This window comes from Leptopilina heterotoma, unplaced genomic scaffold (assembly GCF_015476425.1).
Source record: "Leptopilina heterotoma isolate Lh14 unplaced genomic scaffold, ASM1547642v1 Lhet_68, whole genome shotgun sequence".
Classification (NCBI taxonomy): domain Eukaryota; kingdom Metazoa; phylum Arthropoda; class Insecta; order Hymenoptera; family Figitidae; genus Leptopilina; species Leptopilina heterotoma.
In genome coordinates this window covers 802,257-816,817 of record NW_025111157.1, presented here as the reverse complement: position 1 = coordinate 816,817, position 14,561 = coordinate 802,257, and the positions used below count along the sequence as shown (strand labels likewise).

Genomic DNA, 14,561 nt, shown 5'->3' with positions numbered 1-14,561 from the left:
ATTACAATTCGTCCAAAGAATTCAATTATTTAAACATTTGTCGATAATATTCTTTTTATGAGAATTTAATTTTAAGAAACATTCAACTATTAAATAAATTGTTTATCTTTGCAAGTAAATAATTGAATTCTTGGAGAATTTTCTAAGAAAAATGGATTCAAAAATGAAATTCAATTAAATTTATAGATAATAATTGAAATTTTATAAAATTGAATTGTAAATAAATGAATTTGAAAATTCTTGAAGAACTTTTTCAAAAATTAATATACATAATGTATTTATAGAAGAAATTTAGTTAAAATCACTAAAAAAATTTTATTTTGGAGAAGTTACAAAATTATTGGAGAAATTCAATTATTTTCAAACGTAATAAAATTCTTAAAAAGAAATTTACTTATGTTCAAAAATAATAAAATTCTATATGAGAATTGAATTTTAAGAAACGTTTAATAAATTATCTATTTTTGTATTTAAATAATTGAATTCTAGTAGAATTTTCTAATAAAAATTGATTTAAAAGTGAATTTCCATTTAAATTTTAGATAATAATTGAATATTAAAAGTATTATAAGCCTGAATTTTTATGAAATATAATTGATTTTTGAAAATAATTTATTTGAAAAAGTTTAATTGAATTTTTTTAAATATTATTTGAAGGTTTTATTTTCTAATATATATTTAATTGAAGAAGAATTTACGAATAATTGAAATTTCGTAAAATTGAATATTGTAAACAAATGAATTTGAAATTTGTCAAAAAACTTTTTCGAAAATTATTAAAAACTAGCAAATCTTACGTAATATTCAATTTATTATTATTATGCAATTTAAAAAAAATTTTATTTTCAAATATGAATTTTTAAATAATTTTAGATTCAAACTTTTAAAAAAATTCAATTATTAACTAATATTACTAATAAATTATTCTTGTTTATTAATTTCAAAAATTTTAATAAAATTCTTCACAAGAATTCAGTTATTTTCATAAATAATAACATTCTTCGTAAGAATTCAAATTATTTTTTCTAAATAGTAAAAATTTTTTGCAAAAATTCAATTATTTTTAAATAAAATTTTAATAACAATTCATGAATGAATACAATTATTTTCTAAAATTTTAATAAAATCCTTCGAAACAGTTTAATTATTTTTGTAAATAGTAAAATTCTTTGCAAAATTCAATTATTTTCCAAAAAAAATTCCACGAAAGAATTCAATTTTTTTCTTAATTTATCATAAAATTTTTCAAAAGAATTCAATTATTTTCTAAAGTTTTAATGAAATTTAATAATTAAATGTTTTATTTCAATTATTAACAAACACGATTATTTTAAAAACTTGACAGAAATTGTTTATAAAATTCAATTATTTTTAAAATTTAAAAAAAAACTCTTTTATTTAAAAAAAAAAATTCAAAGAAATTCTTCAAAAAGAATTTTATTAGAATTATCAAAAATTTTAACATAATTCTTTACGAGAATTCAATTATTTTCTTAAGTAAAAAAAATTCTTGGAAAGAATTCTATTATTATCAAATTCCTTGCAACAATTCGATGATTTTCAATACATTAATTTTAAATTTGAAAAGAAATTCATGTTTTATAGTTATGAAAAATTTTAATTTATAGTTTTTAGTAAAATGTTTTCTTATTTGACTCGGACTGGTTATTTGTTTGTCAGTAATTTAATTTTTCATTTTTAATCCGTAAAGTCCGTATTTTTAAATATACTTTCACTGGTTCGAGCCCTGTTAAGAGAGTAAAAAAGCGAGGAAATATTAGAGAAGGAGAATTTTGCGATAAGATCCGTCTCGTGTGTCTCAATCCAAGTTCCAGTCTAGTGTTAAATTGAGAACTAATTTAGAACGCATCTTAATTAACATCAGCGTTGAATTGGAAAATCTTTCGCTCCATTTTTGTGCACACCTCGTTTGCAATGAATGCGCTCTCGGGATAATAAATTTTCTAATACCACTTATTTTATAATGATCGTGTACAAACAAGGCAACACCCATTTTGAACGAGTTATAAAATTATGTCATATACATATTACAAGTGATATTTCCGAGTTGCATGCAAAAATTTGGAATCAAAGTGAAAGGTTAAGATTCTTTTTTTCGAATAAATTCTATATATGTGGGAAAAAAAAATTTTTTTTTGTGATTATTGACAATAGATTGAATTATTATTATTATGAGTAAAATGAATTATTATTAACAGTCGAATGAATTATTATTAACAGTATAATGGATTATTATTAACAGTAGAATGGATTATTATTATTATTACCAATAGAATGAATTTTTGTAAAAATTGGGAAATATAGCTTTGTAATTTTTTTTTTTGTCGCTTTGGGATGTCCTCTCACAGGTATACAATCAGGTAGTTCGCTTCGTGTTATAAGAGAGCTCGTTCTAGTTTTCTTTGAGAATTGATCGTGTATAAAATCCGGACCCAAAGGTAGCCACGAGAACGAAACGAGTGTAGTCGATTTAATCTGCAATTTCTTTGTGGGAGGAAGATCCATGGGGGGGAAAAAAGGAATAAGGTTGACAACCGCTGCTTTGGAATTCGACTTCTTTATTTTTATGAGTGACAGAGAGGGAGACGATCAGAATCCGCACACAGCCTCCCTTTGCTTCTTCTCACCTGTTACTCTTGTCATCGGACTTTTATACCAATCTCAAATATATACATATATATATAATCCTTCGGGCGCTACGAAAATTTACGAATATTAATTTTTACGACAAGATCAAACACTTGTCACCCAACCGAAATCCATTATTTCGTTTTGTCGACACTTGAAAATTTGTTTTTTTCCTTGCTTTGAAATTGAATATTTAATTAATGCGATTTTTTTTGTATTTAAATTCACTTCTCTTTTGCTCTTCTCTGTTTGGTTGAGAAAGAAATATTCTAGTTGGTAATTATTTTCAAATTAATAATTCAATGCTAAATGAATTCAATTATCGATCACATTGTGATGTGGAATTATTTATTTATGGTGCGAAAAGGTTGAACGTGATTATGGATATTTTTTTACGGTATAAAAATTTTTTTACTTCCCCTGGTAAGAAAAAAAAGTGAGGGGAAAAAAATTCACATCTCTTTTGGTTGCGTAGGTATGAGCGTTATATCTATGAATGAACCTACCTACGCTCATGATGTTAGTCAATAAATAATTTCCTCAGAGTCCTTGCTAGAATAGTTTTTGTTTCTTCTCGACGTTCACGTGTGGGTGTAATCGGTGCGCTTAGCTGAATAAAAATTACTTTTCGTTACCGTATTAGGATATTTTTACAGTATTTTAAATTTTCTTTACAATTTTCACGTTATTTAAATTATTTTCTTCTTTTACGGATATTGTTCTTGGTCCAAAAAATCTAATCAAATCTTTTTTTTTTTTGTTTTTGAAGTATTTTCTCTATCTAGACATCACAGTTGGTCTCCTTTTGTTCCCTGATTTCAATTTTTTCACCTTTTTTGAAGATTTGGCACCTTTTTCCCCTTTTATGCTGATTTTTCCTCTTTTTCACCTTTTTCTAATCAAAGATAAACAAGTTTTTCTATTTTTAAAATATTTTTCAAAGTCTAATCATGAATTTAGACTCAATGTTATATAATTCAGTGAGTTTTATTTTTGATTTAGATTATTAACACCACAACATAATATAAATGTTTTTTATGTTAATGATTAAAATAATATAGATATCGTAAAGAATTTTATTTAAATTTTTGAAAATAATTCAAATCATCAAAAGAATTTTACTTTTTATGATGAATTTTTTTGTGCGTTTTTTAAAATAATTGTAACCCTATAAGAAGAATTTTATTATTTAAGAGAATAATTGAAATCTTCAAAAGAGTTTAATTTTCTTTTAAGATAATTGACTTTTTAAGAAGAATTTTATTAAAATTTTTGAAAATAATTGTAATCCTCCGAAAAATTTTATTATTTTCAGAAAATAATTGAATTCTGCAAGGAATTTTTTTTCGAAAGGATTTCTTGACAAAAATTTGTTTCAATTTTTTTTAAATAATTGAAACTCACGTTGGTGAAGTTTACAACGTTTTTAATCAACGATTTAAAAGGAATAATATTTTTTGAAACAAATTTTAATTCATTTTTCTATAGAAAATATTTTGGTTAGTTTTTTGAATAATAATTTACAAAAAGAAATATTTGTAAACAAAAAATTTTATTCATTTTGGTGAAAAAATAATTTTTTCCTTTCAATCGTTGATCATAAACGTTGCAAACTTCACCGACGTTGAAACTCTCTAAAGAATTCAATTATTTATGAAAAAAAATGAATTCTTGATAAGAATTTGTTGCAAATTTTTGAAAATAATTGAAATCCTCCGAAGAATTTTATTATTAATGAAAATAATTGACATTTTCCAAAGAATTTTATTTTTTATGAAGATAATTTAATTCTTACGAAGAAATTTATTAAAATTTTTGAAAATAGTTGAAATTCTCCGAAAAATTTTATTATTTAAGAAAATAATTGAAATCTTCAAAAGAATTTTATTTTTTATCGAGATAATTAAAATTTTTAAAAATAATTGAAATTCTGCGAAGTATTTTATTATTCAAGAAAATAATTGAAATCTTTAAAAAGAATTTTATTTTTTATGAACATAATTGAATTTTTAGGAAAAATTTTATTAAAATTTTTGAAAATAATTGAAATCTTCAAAAGAATTTTCCTTTTTATGAAGATAATTTAATTGAAAACCTTTGGAAAAATTTTATTATTTATAAAAATAATTGAAATCTTGCAAAGATTTTTATTAAAAGTTTTGAAAAATAATATAATTGTTTGGATGGAAATTTAAATTCTTTGGAGAAATATAATTAAGATTGTATTGAAAATAATTGAATTTTTAGGAAGAATTTTATTGATAATAACTGAATTCTTTGCAAAAATTTTGCTATTTTAAAAAATAATTAAATTGCTTCAAAGGAATTATTAAAATTTGGTTAAAAATAATTGAATTTTGGCAAAACCTTTTATTATAGTTTTAAAAATAATTGAGTTCTTCCGAAGAATGTTAATATTTATGAAAATAATTGAATTCTTCCGAAGAATTATATTAAAATTTGTAAAAATATAAACATTAATAAGAACAAATTATAAATAATTTCTTCTTCGAAATTCAAATATTTTCAAAACTTTTAATAAAATTCTTGGCAAAATTTCAATTATTTGCAAAAATTTTCCTAAATTCCATGATATTGAATATCTACTATTTTAATAAAATTTTCCAAAAGAATTAAATTATTTTAAAAAAATTTTATTCAAATTCTACGCAAACGTTGAATTATTTTTCATAAATAATAAAATAATTTCACAGAAATTCTATTATTTACAAATTTTTTATAAATTTCTTCGCAATAATTTCATTATTTTCATTAATAATCAAACTCATCGAAGAATTTCAATTATATTTACTACAATTTTAATCGAATACCCCGAAAAATGTTATTGTTTTGAAAAATTTTATTTAAATTTGTCGAAAGAATTAATTTATTTAAAAATTTGTTGATATCATTCTTTATGAGAATTTAATATTAATAGAATTATAACGTGAATTTTTAGAAGTAAATTAATTTTAAAAATGTTTCAAATTGAAATCTTTGAAAATCTGAATTTTTAATATTTTTAACTACCTAACAAATCTTTAGAATTTTTTTCAAAAAGTTTAATTGAAATTAGTCAAAGTTTTTATTTTTAACTATATATTTAATTGAAGAATTTCCAAATAATCGATGCAATTTCGTAAAATTAAATTGTAAACAAATACATTTGAAAATTTTCAGAATTTTTTTTTAAATTATCGTAAATAATTGATTTAATTAAAAAGGGATTTTAGTTAAAAATTGCAAAAAATAATAATTGAATTGAAATGATGAAAATAATTTTGAAGAAGTTACCTACAGTAACAATATTCTTATAAAATAAAATAATTATTTTATCACTCTGTCATCTTTAATTATTATAAAATATGAAGAAATCGATTGCTCCGAGTCGAAGACTCGGAGTCATCGATTTCTTCATGTTTTATAATAAATATTTTTATAAATTATTGAATTTCAAAAAGATTTGAATTTGAATGTTCTGAAAATCTTAATTCCTGTGGAAAAATAATAATGATTGAATATTTATTTAAAAATGAAGTTAGTGATGTTTTCGAATAATTTTACAATTAGAGAAATTCGTAAATAAATGTAAGAACATTTTTTTGAGTATCTAATAATTTTTAGATGGAAAAAAAAAATAATTTTAGGGGAAGAGGAAAAAAATTCCCCTTTTCACCTTTTTTGAGGAAAAAAAAACACTGTGATGCCTGTCCATCCTAATATAATATCAAGTTAAAGAGATTTTAAAGAAATTCATTAATTTTTTTTTGTTTGTCTGTCAAAAAAAAAATTGTGAATTTCGTTGAATGACATCGTAAAAAAGAAGCATCAAAATTCAAAAGTCCGTTGAAAGAATGATAAAGAGAAGAGCTAAAATAAACACCAATAATTTTCTGGCACCCTATAGCAATCCTAGAGATCAAAAGAGATTTCCGAGTTAAACTATTAATGTGCGTAGGTGGAAAGGATAATGAAAGAAAATAAAAGAATTTGAAATGAATTGCAATCCGGCTGTGATTGAAATATACTTTCTCCAGGGGTTTAATATTGTATGTATTTTACAAAAAAAAAAAAATATTTTTTTAATTGACCATTAATTAACAATGGTGTTCAAATTATCTAAGGAATGCAAGAATCTGTTCTATTTTCACACGAACTCATCGTTCTAAACTTAAACTCGCTTGTTGGCAATTTATTTTAGTTACTCTCGCTCGCAAGTGCTGAAACACTTGTCTTGCCAATGAGGACAGAATGAAGAAAATGATGAGAAAGAAAAATAAAAAGAAATAAACATCAAACCGATCGTAAAACGTGACTTTAAATTCTCTTCCTTGATTTCAGAATGTGTCAAGATGCGACCTGTGCCTTCCCTTTCCGGCTTCATCACAGTCTTCCTCTTTGTTCTACGATGCTGCGCATCTGGTAAGATTTTTCTTTTTCTACTGAAAAAATGAAGGAATTAATTACATTACAGATTTTTTAATTACTGTATAGAAAAATAATTTGCTTCCTTTGTTTGTAAAATTATTATGAAGGTAATAAAATAGTAAAATTTATGTGAATGTTTTGCAGGACAAAAGCAGGAATTAGGAATGACCTTTATTCGACATCCTCAACCCTTTATAGCTCCTCTTGGCGATGATGTATTTCTTGAGTGTAATCTCAATCTAGCACCAGAGAAATTTGTATGGCGTCACAGGCCATTAGGTTCTAATAAATGGGAGCCGTTTAATCAGGCTGCAAATAGCAGTGGCAAAGCTTCCATACTTACTGTGAATTTTGATCATAAATCAAAAGCCGGCGACTATCGATGCATCGCCTTTTACGGTTAGTTTGTCTCCTTAAAATTCTTTTCCAATTATAAATTTAAACATTTTCCTCAACTTCGTCTTAATTCCTTTTTTCAAGAAATCATTATCCTTTGGTAACTTTAATTTTTGTTCGTAAATTCTTGAAAAAAGAAATTATTTTCTTGTAGAAAAAATCAATGATTTAAAAATATTTTTTTAGATTTAAATTAATAATTTATATTAATAATCGTTGTGTTTTGATAATTTGTTCGCAGTTTGAAGTTAGTTGTTTGCTATTTTGTTTCCTAACATTTTTAATAATTCTTCCTTTCAAATATTTTCAATTTTAAAATGAATGTATTAAAAATCATTGAAATCTTACAAAGAATTTTATCAAAAAATTTGCGAATAATTAAATTCCTTCGCAGAATTTTATTATTTATAAAAATAATAAATAATAATATTGAATTCTTACAAAGAATTTTATAAAAAAAATTTGTGAATAATTAAATTCCTTCGCAGAATTTTATATATTATTTATAAAAATAATGAAATTCTTCCGAAAAATTCAATTAAAATTTTTAAAAAATCCTAATTAAATTCTTTTGAATAATTTTTTGAATTTTTTTAAAATAATGGAATTTCTTTAATAATTTTAATTGAAAATTTTAAAAGTAATTGAATTTTATGAACAATTTCTTTCAAGTTTTTAAAATAATTGTGTTTCTTAATAATTGAAATTAAACATTTCATTATTGAATATTATTAAAAATTTTCGAAAATAATTTAATTCTTCTCAGTATTTGTTACAATTTTTCTAAAATAATTTAATTCATTTAAGGAATATTAAAAGTAGAAAATAATTAAATTCTTTTGAAGAATAGATACTATTAAAGGTGTTGACAATAATTGAATTCTTTTTAAAAAATTCTATAATTTATTGAATATAATCGATTACTATTAAAATTATTTATAGAAAATTTAACTCTTTTAAACAATTTTATTAGAGTTTTTGTAAATAATTAAATCCTTTTGATAAGAATTTGTTTGCAAATTTTTGAAAATAATTGAAATCCTCCGAAGAATTTTATTATTAATGAAAATAATTGACATTTTCCAAAGAATTTTATTTTTTATGAACATAATTGAATTTGTAGGAAGAATTTTATTAAAATTTTTGAAAATAATTGAAATCTTCCAAATAATTTTACTTTTTATAAAGATAATTGAATTTTTAGGAAGAATTTTATTAAAATTTTTGAAAATAATTGAAATCCTTTGAAAAATTTTATTATTTATGAAAATAATTGAAATCTTGCAAAGATTTTTATTAAAAGTTTTGAAAAATAATATAATTGTTTGGATGAAAATTTAAATTCTTTGGAGAAATATAATTAAGATTGTATTGAAAATAATTGATTATTTAGGAAGAATTTTAATAAAATTTTAGAAAATAATTGAATTCTTTTGAAAAATTTTATTGATAATAATTGAATTTTTGCAAAGATTTTACTATTTTAAAAAATATTTGAATTGTTTCGAAGGATCTATTAAAATTTTGTTGAAAATAATTGAATTTTTGCAAAAAATTTTATTAGTTTTAAAAATAGCTGAATTCTTTCGAAGAATGTTATTATTTATGAAAATAATTGAATTCTTCCGAAAAATTCTTATAAAATTTGTGAGAATATAAACAATAATAATTAATTATGCACTTAAGTGAATTTTTAAAATTTTGGTTATGAAATTATTCAAAAATTTATATTTGTAAATAAAAAATTTTGTGATTTGCATAATAATACCTAATAATAATGAAAAATGGAATAGGACGTTCCGCGCACTAGCGCGCGTATTATTTGCTAGTTTAAATAATAAGAAATGGAAAAAATGCTTTAATCTCAAAAAGAATTTTTTAAATGTAATTTATAAATTAAAGTTTAATTCTATTATATTTAAATCGTTTATTTATTGAGAGATTATTGTAATTTTTTTTTTCTTGAGGAAAGCGGGACCGGTTATTGAAAAAGAAGAATAAGAATAAGAAATATTTAATTTTTCAGGAACGAGTGGTTTGGCATCGGATCCAGCTCGTTTGACACTAGCAACGATAGACAAGTTCTCTGATAAAAATGATGTTGAAATAAAAGTACCTGTTGGAAATACTGTGCCAATAACATGTCCGCTCCCATATTCCGCACCCGAGCCAGATATTCTATTTTTTAAGGACCTTAGACCAGTGAAAAATACCACATTAACAAGTGGTAAAACATTAATTATCGAAAATGCCCGTCCCTCTGATTCTGGGAAATATCATTGTACAGCAAATAATTATTTATCAGGACAAATGTATCTCAGTAATCATAATACAATTCTCACTGTTGAACCAACGCAGACATTGCAGAATTCCTATTTTATTAAACAACCGCAGACTAAATATAAAGTGTTGAGGGGGAAAAATGTAACGTTAGAATGTTTTGGAGCCGGTTATCCAGTGCCTCAAGTGACATGGTCGAAATTGGGAAAACCATTACCCTCACGTTCAACATCAACTGCAATGGGTTTGACGATAACCAACGTTCAACCGTCCGATCAAGGTGAATACGATTGTGCCTGGAATAATGGAAAATATCCATTGAAATTGATGATTATTTTAATTGTCGTTGAACCGCCGAGAGTGTTGAAAGGACCGAAGGGATTGACATTTGCCGAGGGCGGTGAATTGGAATTATCGTGCTCTGTTTCTGGACAACCAGAACCAACGATTGAGTGGTTGATTAATGGCGAAACACTCACTGTTAATAATAATGTGGAAATAAGAGGCGCAACACTCTCGATTTCTTCGGTGGAAAAGAAACACGCTGGTATTGTTCAGTGTGTTGCAAGCAATGAATATGGATCGCATTCGGGTTATAATTTTCTTAGAGTCACCCCCAAGCAGCACGTTGGTGGAGCTCTTGAATCGAGACATGAATACGGAATTCCAAATTCTTCACATAAACACACGAGGATCGGTGGACGAAGACGGGGAAAGGATGGCAAACGCAAAGGACCCGGTAATCATTTTTTATCAATATTTTTTCAAATTCTAATTATAATAGGTTTTATAATAATTCTATTATAAAACCAACTACTTACAAAATTTTTAATTCGCTAAAAGTTAAAAAAAAATTGTCAAAAATTTTAATAAAATTCTTAGAAAGGATTCAATTATTTTCGAAATCTACTACATTAATAAAATTTTCCCAAAGAATTAAAAAAAAATAATAAATTTCATTCAATTATTTTCATAAATAATAAAAGTTACACGAATTCAATTATTTAAAATACAATTTTCATTAAATTTTTCCAAATGAAATCAATTATTTAAAAGATTTTTTGTTAATCTTCGCTGGAATTCAATTATTTTTAACAATTTTAATGCAATCTTCGCAGAAATTCAATTATTTTCAGTAAAATTTAAATTAAATTCATCTAAAAAATTGTAAGAAATCAATTATTTTTAATGGAATTTGAATAAAATTTCTTGAAAGATTTCAATTATTTTGAACAATTTTAATGAAATTCTTCGCAGAAATTCAATTATTTTCAATAAAATTTTAATTAAATTCATCTAAAAAAATTGTAAGAATTCAATTATTCTCATAAATAATCAAATTCTTCGCTGAAATTCAATATTATTTTTATTAATAATAAAATACTTTAGATTAACTCAATTATTTTGAATATAATTTTAATAAAGTTCTTCGCAGAAATTCAATTATTTCGATAAATGCATAATAAAGTTTTCATAGGTGTTCAATTATTAAAAAAATAATTTTCAAAAAATTTTGCGAACAAAATCAATTAGCTAAGCAAATTGTTATAAATTTCTTCGCAAGAATTTAATTATTACATTCTCATTTTTAATAGAATTTTGAATGAGTTTCCTCGAAACATACAATTATTCTTAAAAATTTAATAAAATTCTTCGAAAGAATACAATTACTTTAAGAAGTTCTGATAAAGTTCGTTATAAGAATTCAATTTTAAGAAATATTCCATTATTCAATCAATTTTCAATAAATTATTTATTTTGATATTTAAATAAATAACTTCTCGAAGAAATTTCTAATAATAATTAATTTAAAACTGAATTTCAGTTAAAATTTTTAGATAATAATTGAATATTAGATGTTTTATTAAAAGTACTGGAAAAAATTTAATTTTTAGAATTCACAAGATTATTATATTTCTGAGAGTAATTTATTTTTAAATAACGCTTATTTCTTTAAGAACTATTACAAAATTATTTAATGAATAATTTTATTTGAATATTTCAAAATTAATTCAATTTTAAAAGATTTGTTGATTTATAGAAGATTTTTAGTTAAACACATAAAAAATTTAATTTTAGAGAAGTTACAAATGTTTGAAGAAATTCAATAATTATGTTCAAAATTATTTTTAAATTCTTATCAAAATTTCAATTGTTTTTAAAATTAATAAAATTCTCCTTCAAAATTCAATTATTTTCAATAATTTTTATAAAATTCTAAGCAAATATGAAATTATTTTCATAAATAATAAAAGTTTCACAAGAATTCAACTATTTAAAATTTTTTTATAAATTTCTTCGCAATAATTCAATTATTTTCATAAATAATAAAAATGTTTACAGAGGTTCAATTATTTCCATGAATAATGAAAGTCTTCATAGAAGTTCAATTATTTTTAATACAATTTTTTTCCGAATTCTTTATGTGAATTTAATTTTCAGAAACATTCAATTACTCCATAAATTATTTATTTCTGAATTTCAATAATTGAATTCTCGTAGAATTTTCTAATAAAAATTAATTTAAAAATTAATTTCAGTTAAAATTTTAGTTAATAATTAAAAATGAAATCATTATAGCATGAATTCTTAGAAATAATTGAATTTTGAAAAAGTTTAATTGGATTTTTTTTTAAATTGTTTTAAGTTTTTATTTTCTAAATATTTAATTGAAGAACTTTCAAATAATCAAAATTTCATAAAATTGAATTGTAAACAAATTGATTTGAAAATTCTCTAGGAACTTCTGCAAAAATTATTAAAAATAATTGATAATTAATTTATTTCTTTCGAAGAATTTTATTATTCAGAAAATAATTAAAGTCTCGCAAAGAATTTTTATGAAATTTTTTTGAAAAATAATTGAAATCCTGTGAGGAATATTATTATTTATGAAAATAATTGAATTCTTGCAACGAATTTCATTACATTTCTTTTAAATAATTAAATTCCTCCGAGGAATTTTATTTATTTATGAAAATAATTGAATTCTTGCAACGAATTTTATTACATTTTTTAAAAATAATTGAATTCTTTTGAGAAATTTTATTAAAATAGTAGATTTTGAAAATATTTTAATTTGAGCAAAGAATTTCTTTATTTGTGAAATGTAATTGAATTCTTGCAAAAATTTTTTGAAAATAATTACATTTTTCGAGGATTTCATTTAAAATTGTATTAAAAATAATTGAAATCCCATATGAAAAATTTTATTATTTATGAAAATAATTGAATTCTTACAACGAATTTTATTACATTTTTTAAATAATTGAATTGATGTGAAAAACTGTATTACTTTTAAAAATATTCGAATTCTTCCGAAGGATTTTATTAAAATTTTTGTCTTCGACTCGGAGTGATCGATATCTTTATGTTTTATAATAATATTTTTAAAAGCAATTGAATTTCAATAGGTTTAAATATTAAATTTTTAAAAATCTTAATTCCTATGGAAAAATAATAATGATTAAATATTTATTTTAAAATGAAGTTAGTGATGTTTTCGAATAATTTTACAATTAGAGAAATTCGTAAATAAATGTAATAGAACATTTTTTTGAGTATCTAATCATTTTTAGAGTGAATCAGAAAATTCTTTAGGGTCAGGGAAAAAGTCAAAATTCTGTCTGGAAATCAGGGAAAATCAAAATTAATTTTTTGTGGCAACTCTGTACTACTATTTTTTTCTGTCTTAAAACTACTTTTTGCTATTTTTTTAAAATTAATTATCGAGTAAAATTAAAATCGATTTTTATAAAAGTCTGATATTTTTTTAGTTCCAAATTATAAAGTGAATATAAAAATAATTTAACCTTTATTTTCAGACGTTTTGGTACCGCCAGAACAGCCAAACGTGACAAGATTATCAGACACTTCGGTAATGGTACGATGGTCCGTCCCAGAGAATAATGGACTTGAAATTCAATTCTTCAAGGTACAATATCGTGAACTCGGTCAAAGAATGAATGGAAAACAAGCAAAATGGATGACAGCAAATACAGAAATACCGAATCACGTTCGTTCCTTTGAGGTTTCCGATTTACAACCAAATCATACATATCGTTTTCGAATTGCCGCCGTCTATTCAAATAATGACAATAAACTCAGTCCGAATTCAGTTCGTTTCCATTTAAATCGCAGTACATCAATAAATAGCGATAAAATGCCAATACCATTATTCACCAATACAGAATCATTGAGTCCCCATCGAATTTTACTTCTCTGGCAAAATCCCGATCGTACGGCAAATATCGATGGTTTCTATGTTTATCATCGTGCATCAACAACGGCTGGCGATTATATCAAAACAACAGTCGAAGGAAAGAATTCAACGCGAATTGTCATTTCACATTTACAATCGGATACAACGTATGAATTTAAGGTTCAGAGTTTTTCGACAGACGCCGCTTCTGAATTCTCGAAAATTCTCAGAGAGAAAACAAAGAAATTACCGGTTCCCGATGTGCCCGTTCAACAAGTTAAAGTTGAGAATGAACAAAAACCAGTGGAGACGCCAAGGAATTCGAATATGTACGCGATTGTTGGCGGAGTTCTTGGAGGTGCGATTCTTCTTGGAGGACTTGCCGCCATCACTGTCGCTTATAAGAAGAGAAAATTTAAGCAAAGTCGCGATTCTTCCCAGGATCAAGGTACTCAGTTTTTTATCTTTTCCCCAATTTCTGTGAATTGAATATTTTTTAGTATTTTTGTAAAGTTTTATATTGATAATTTATTTTTATAATTTAATTTTTATTTTCAGGTTTGAAAAAGAGATGAAAGGAGGAAGACCTTTTGGGGATGCAGAACTT

General features: G+C 23.3%; 1 protein-coding gene across 4 annotated transcripts in view; it reads left to right on the top strand.

Moving 5' to 3' along the window:
• LOC122510329 (interference hedgehog-like) overlaps window positions 1–14,561 on the top strand; it is a 33,424-nt gene that overhangs the window by 7,047 nt on the left and 11,816 nt on the right. For all 4 annotated transcript variants that reach the window (XM_043624890.1, XM_043624889.1, XM_043624891.1 and 1 more), the window contains exons 3-6: window positions 6,991–7,071; window positions 7,222–7,476; window positions 9,500–10,492; window positions 13,578–14,402. In XM_043624890.1, the coding sequence (XP_043480825.1) occupies window positions 7,002–7,071; window positions 7,222–7,476; window positions 9,500–10,492; window positions 13,578–14,402 (2,143 nt within the window). In that variant the 5' untranslated portion in view covers window positions 6,991–7,001. The remainder of the gene's footprint in view (window positions 1–6,990; window positions 7,072–7,221; window positions 7,477–9,499; window positions 10,493–13,577; window positions 14,403–14,561) is intronic.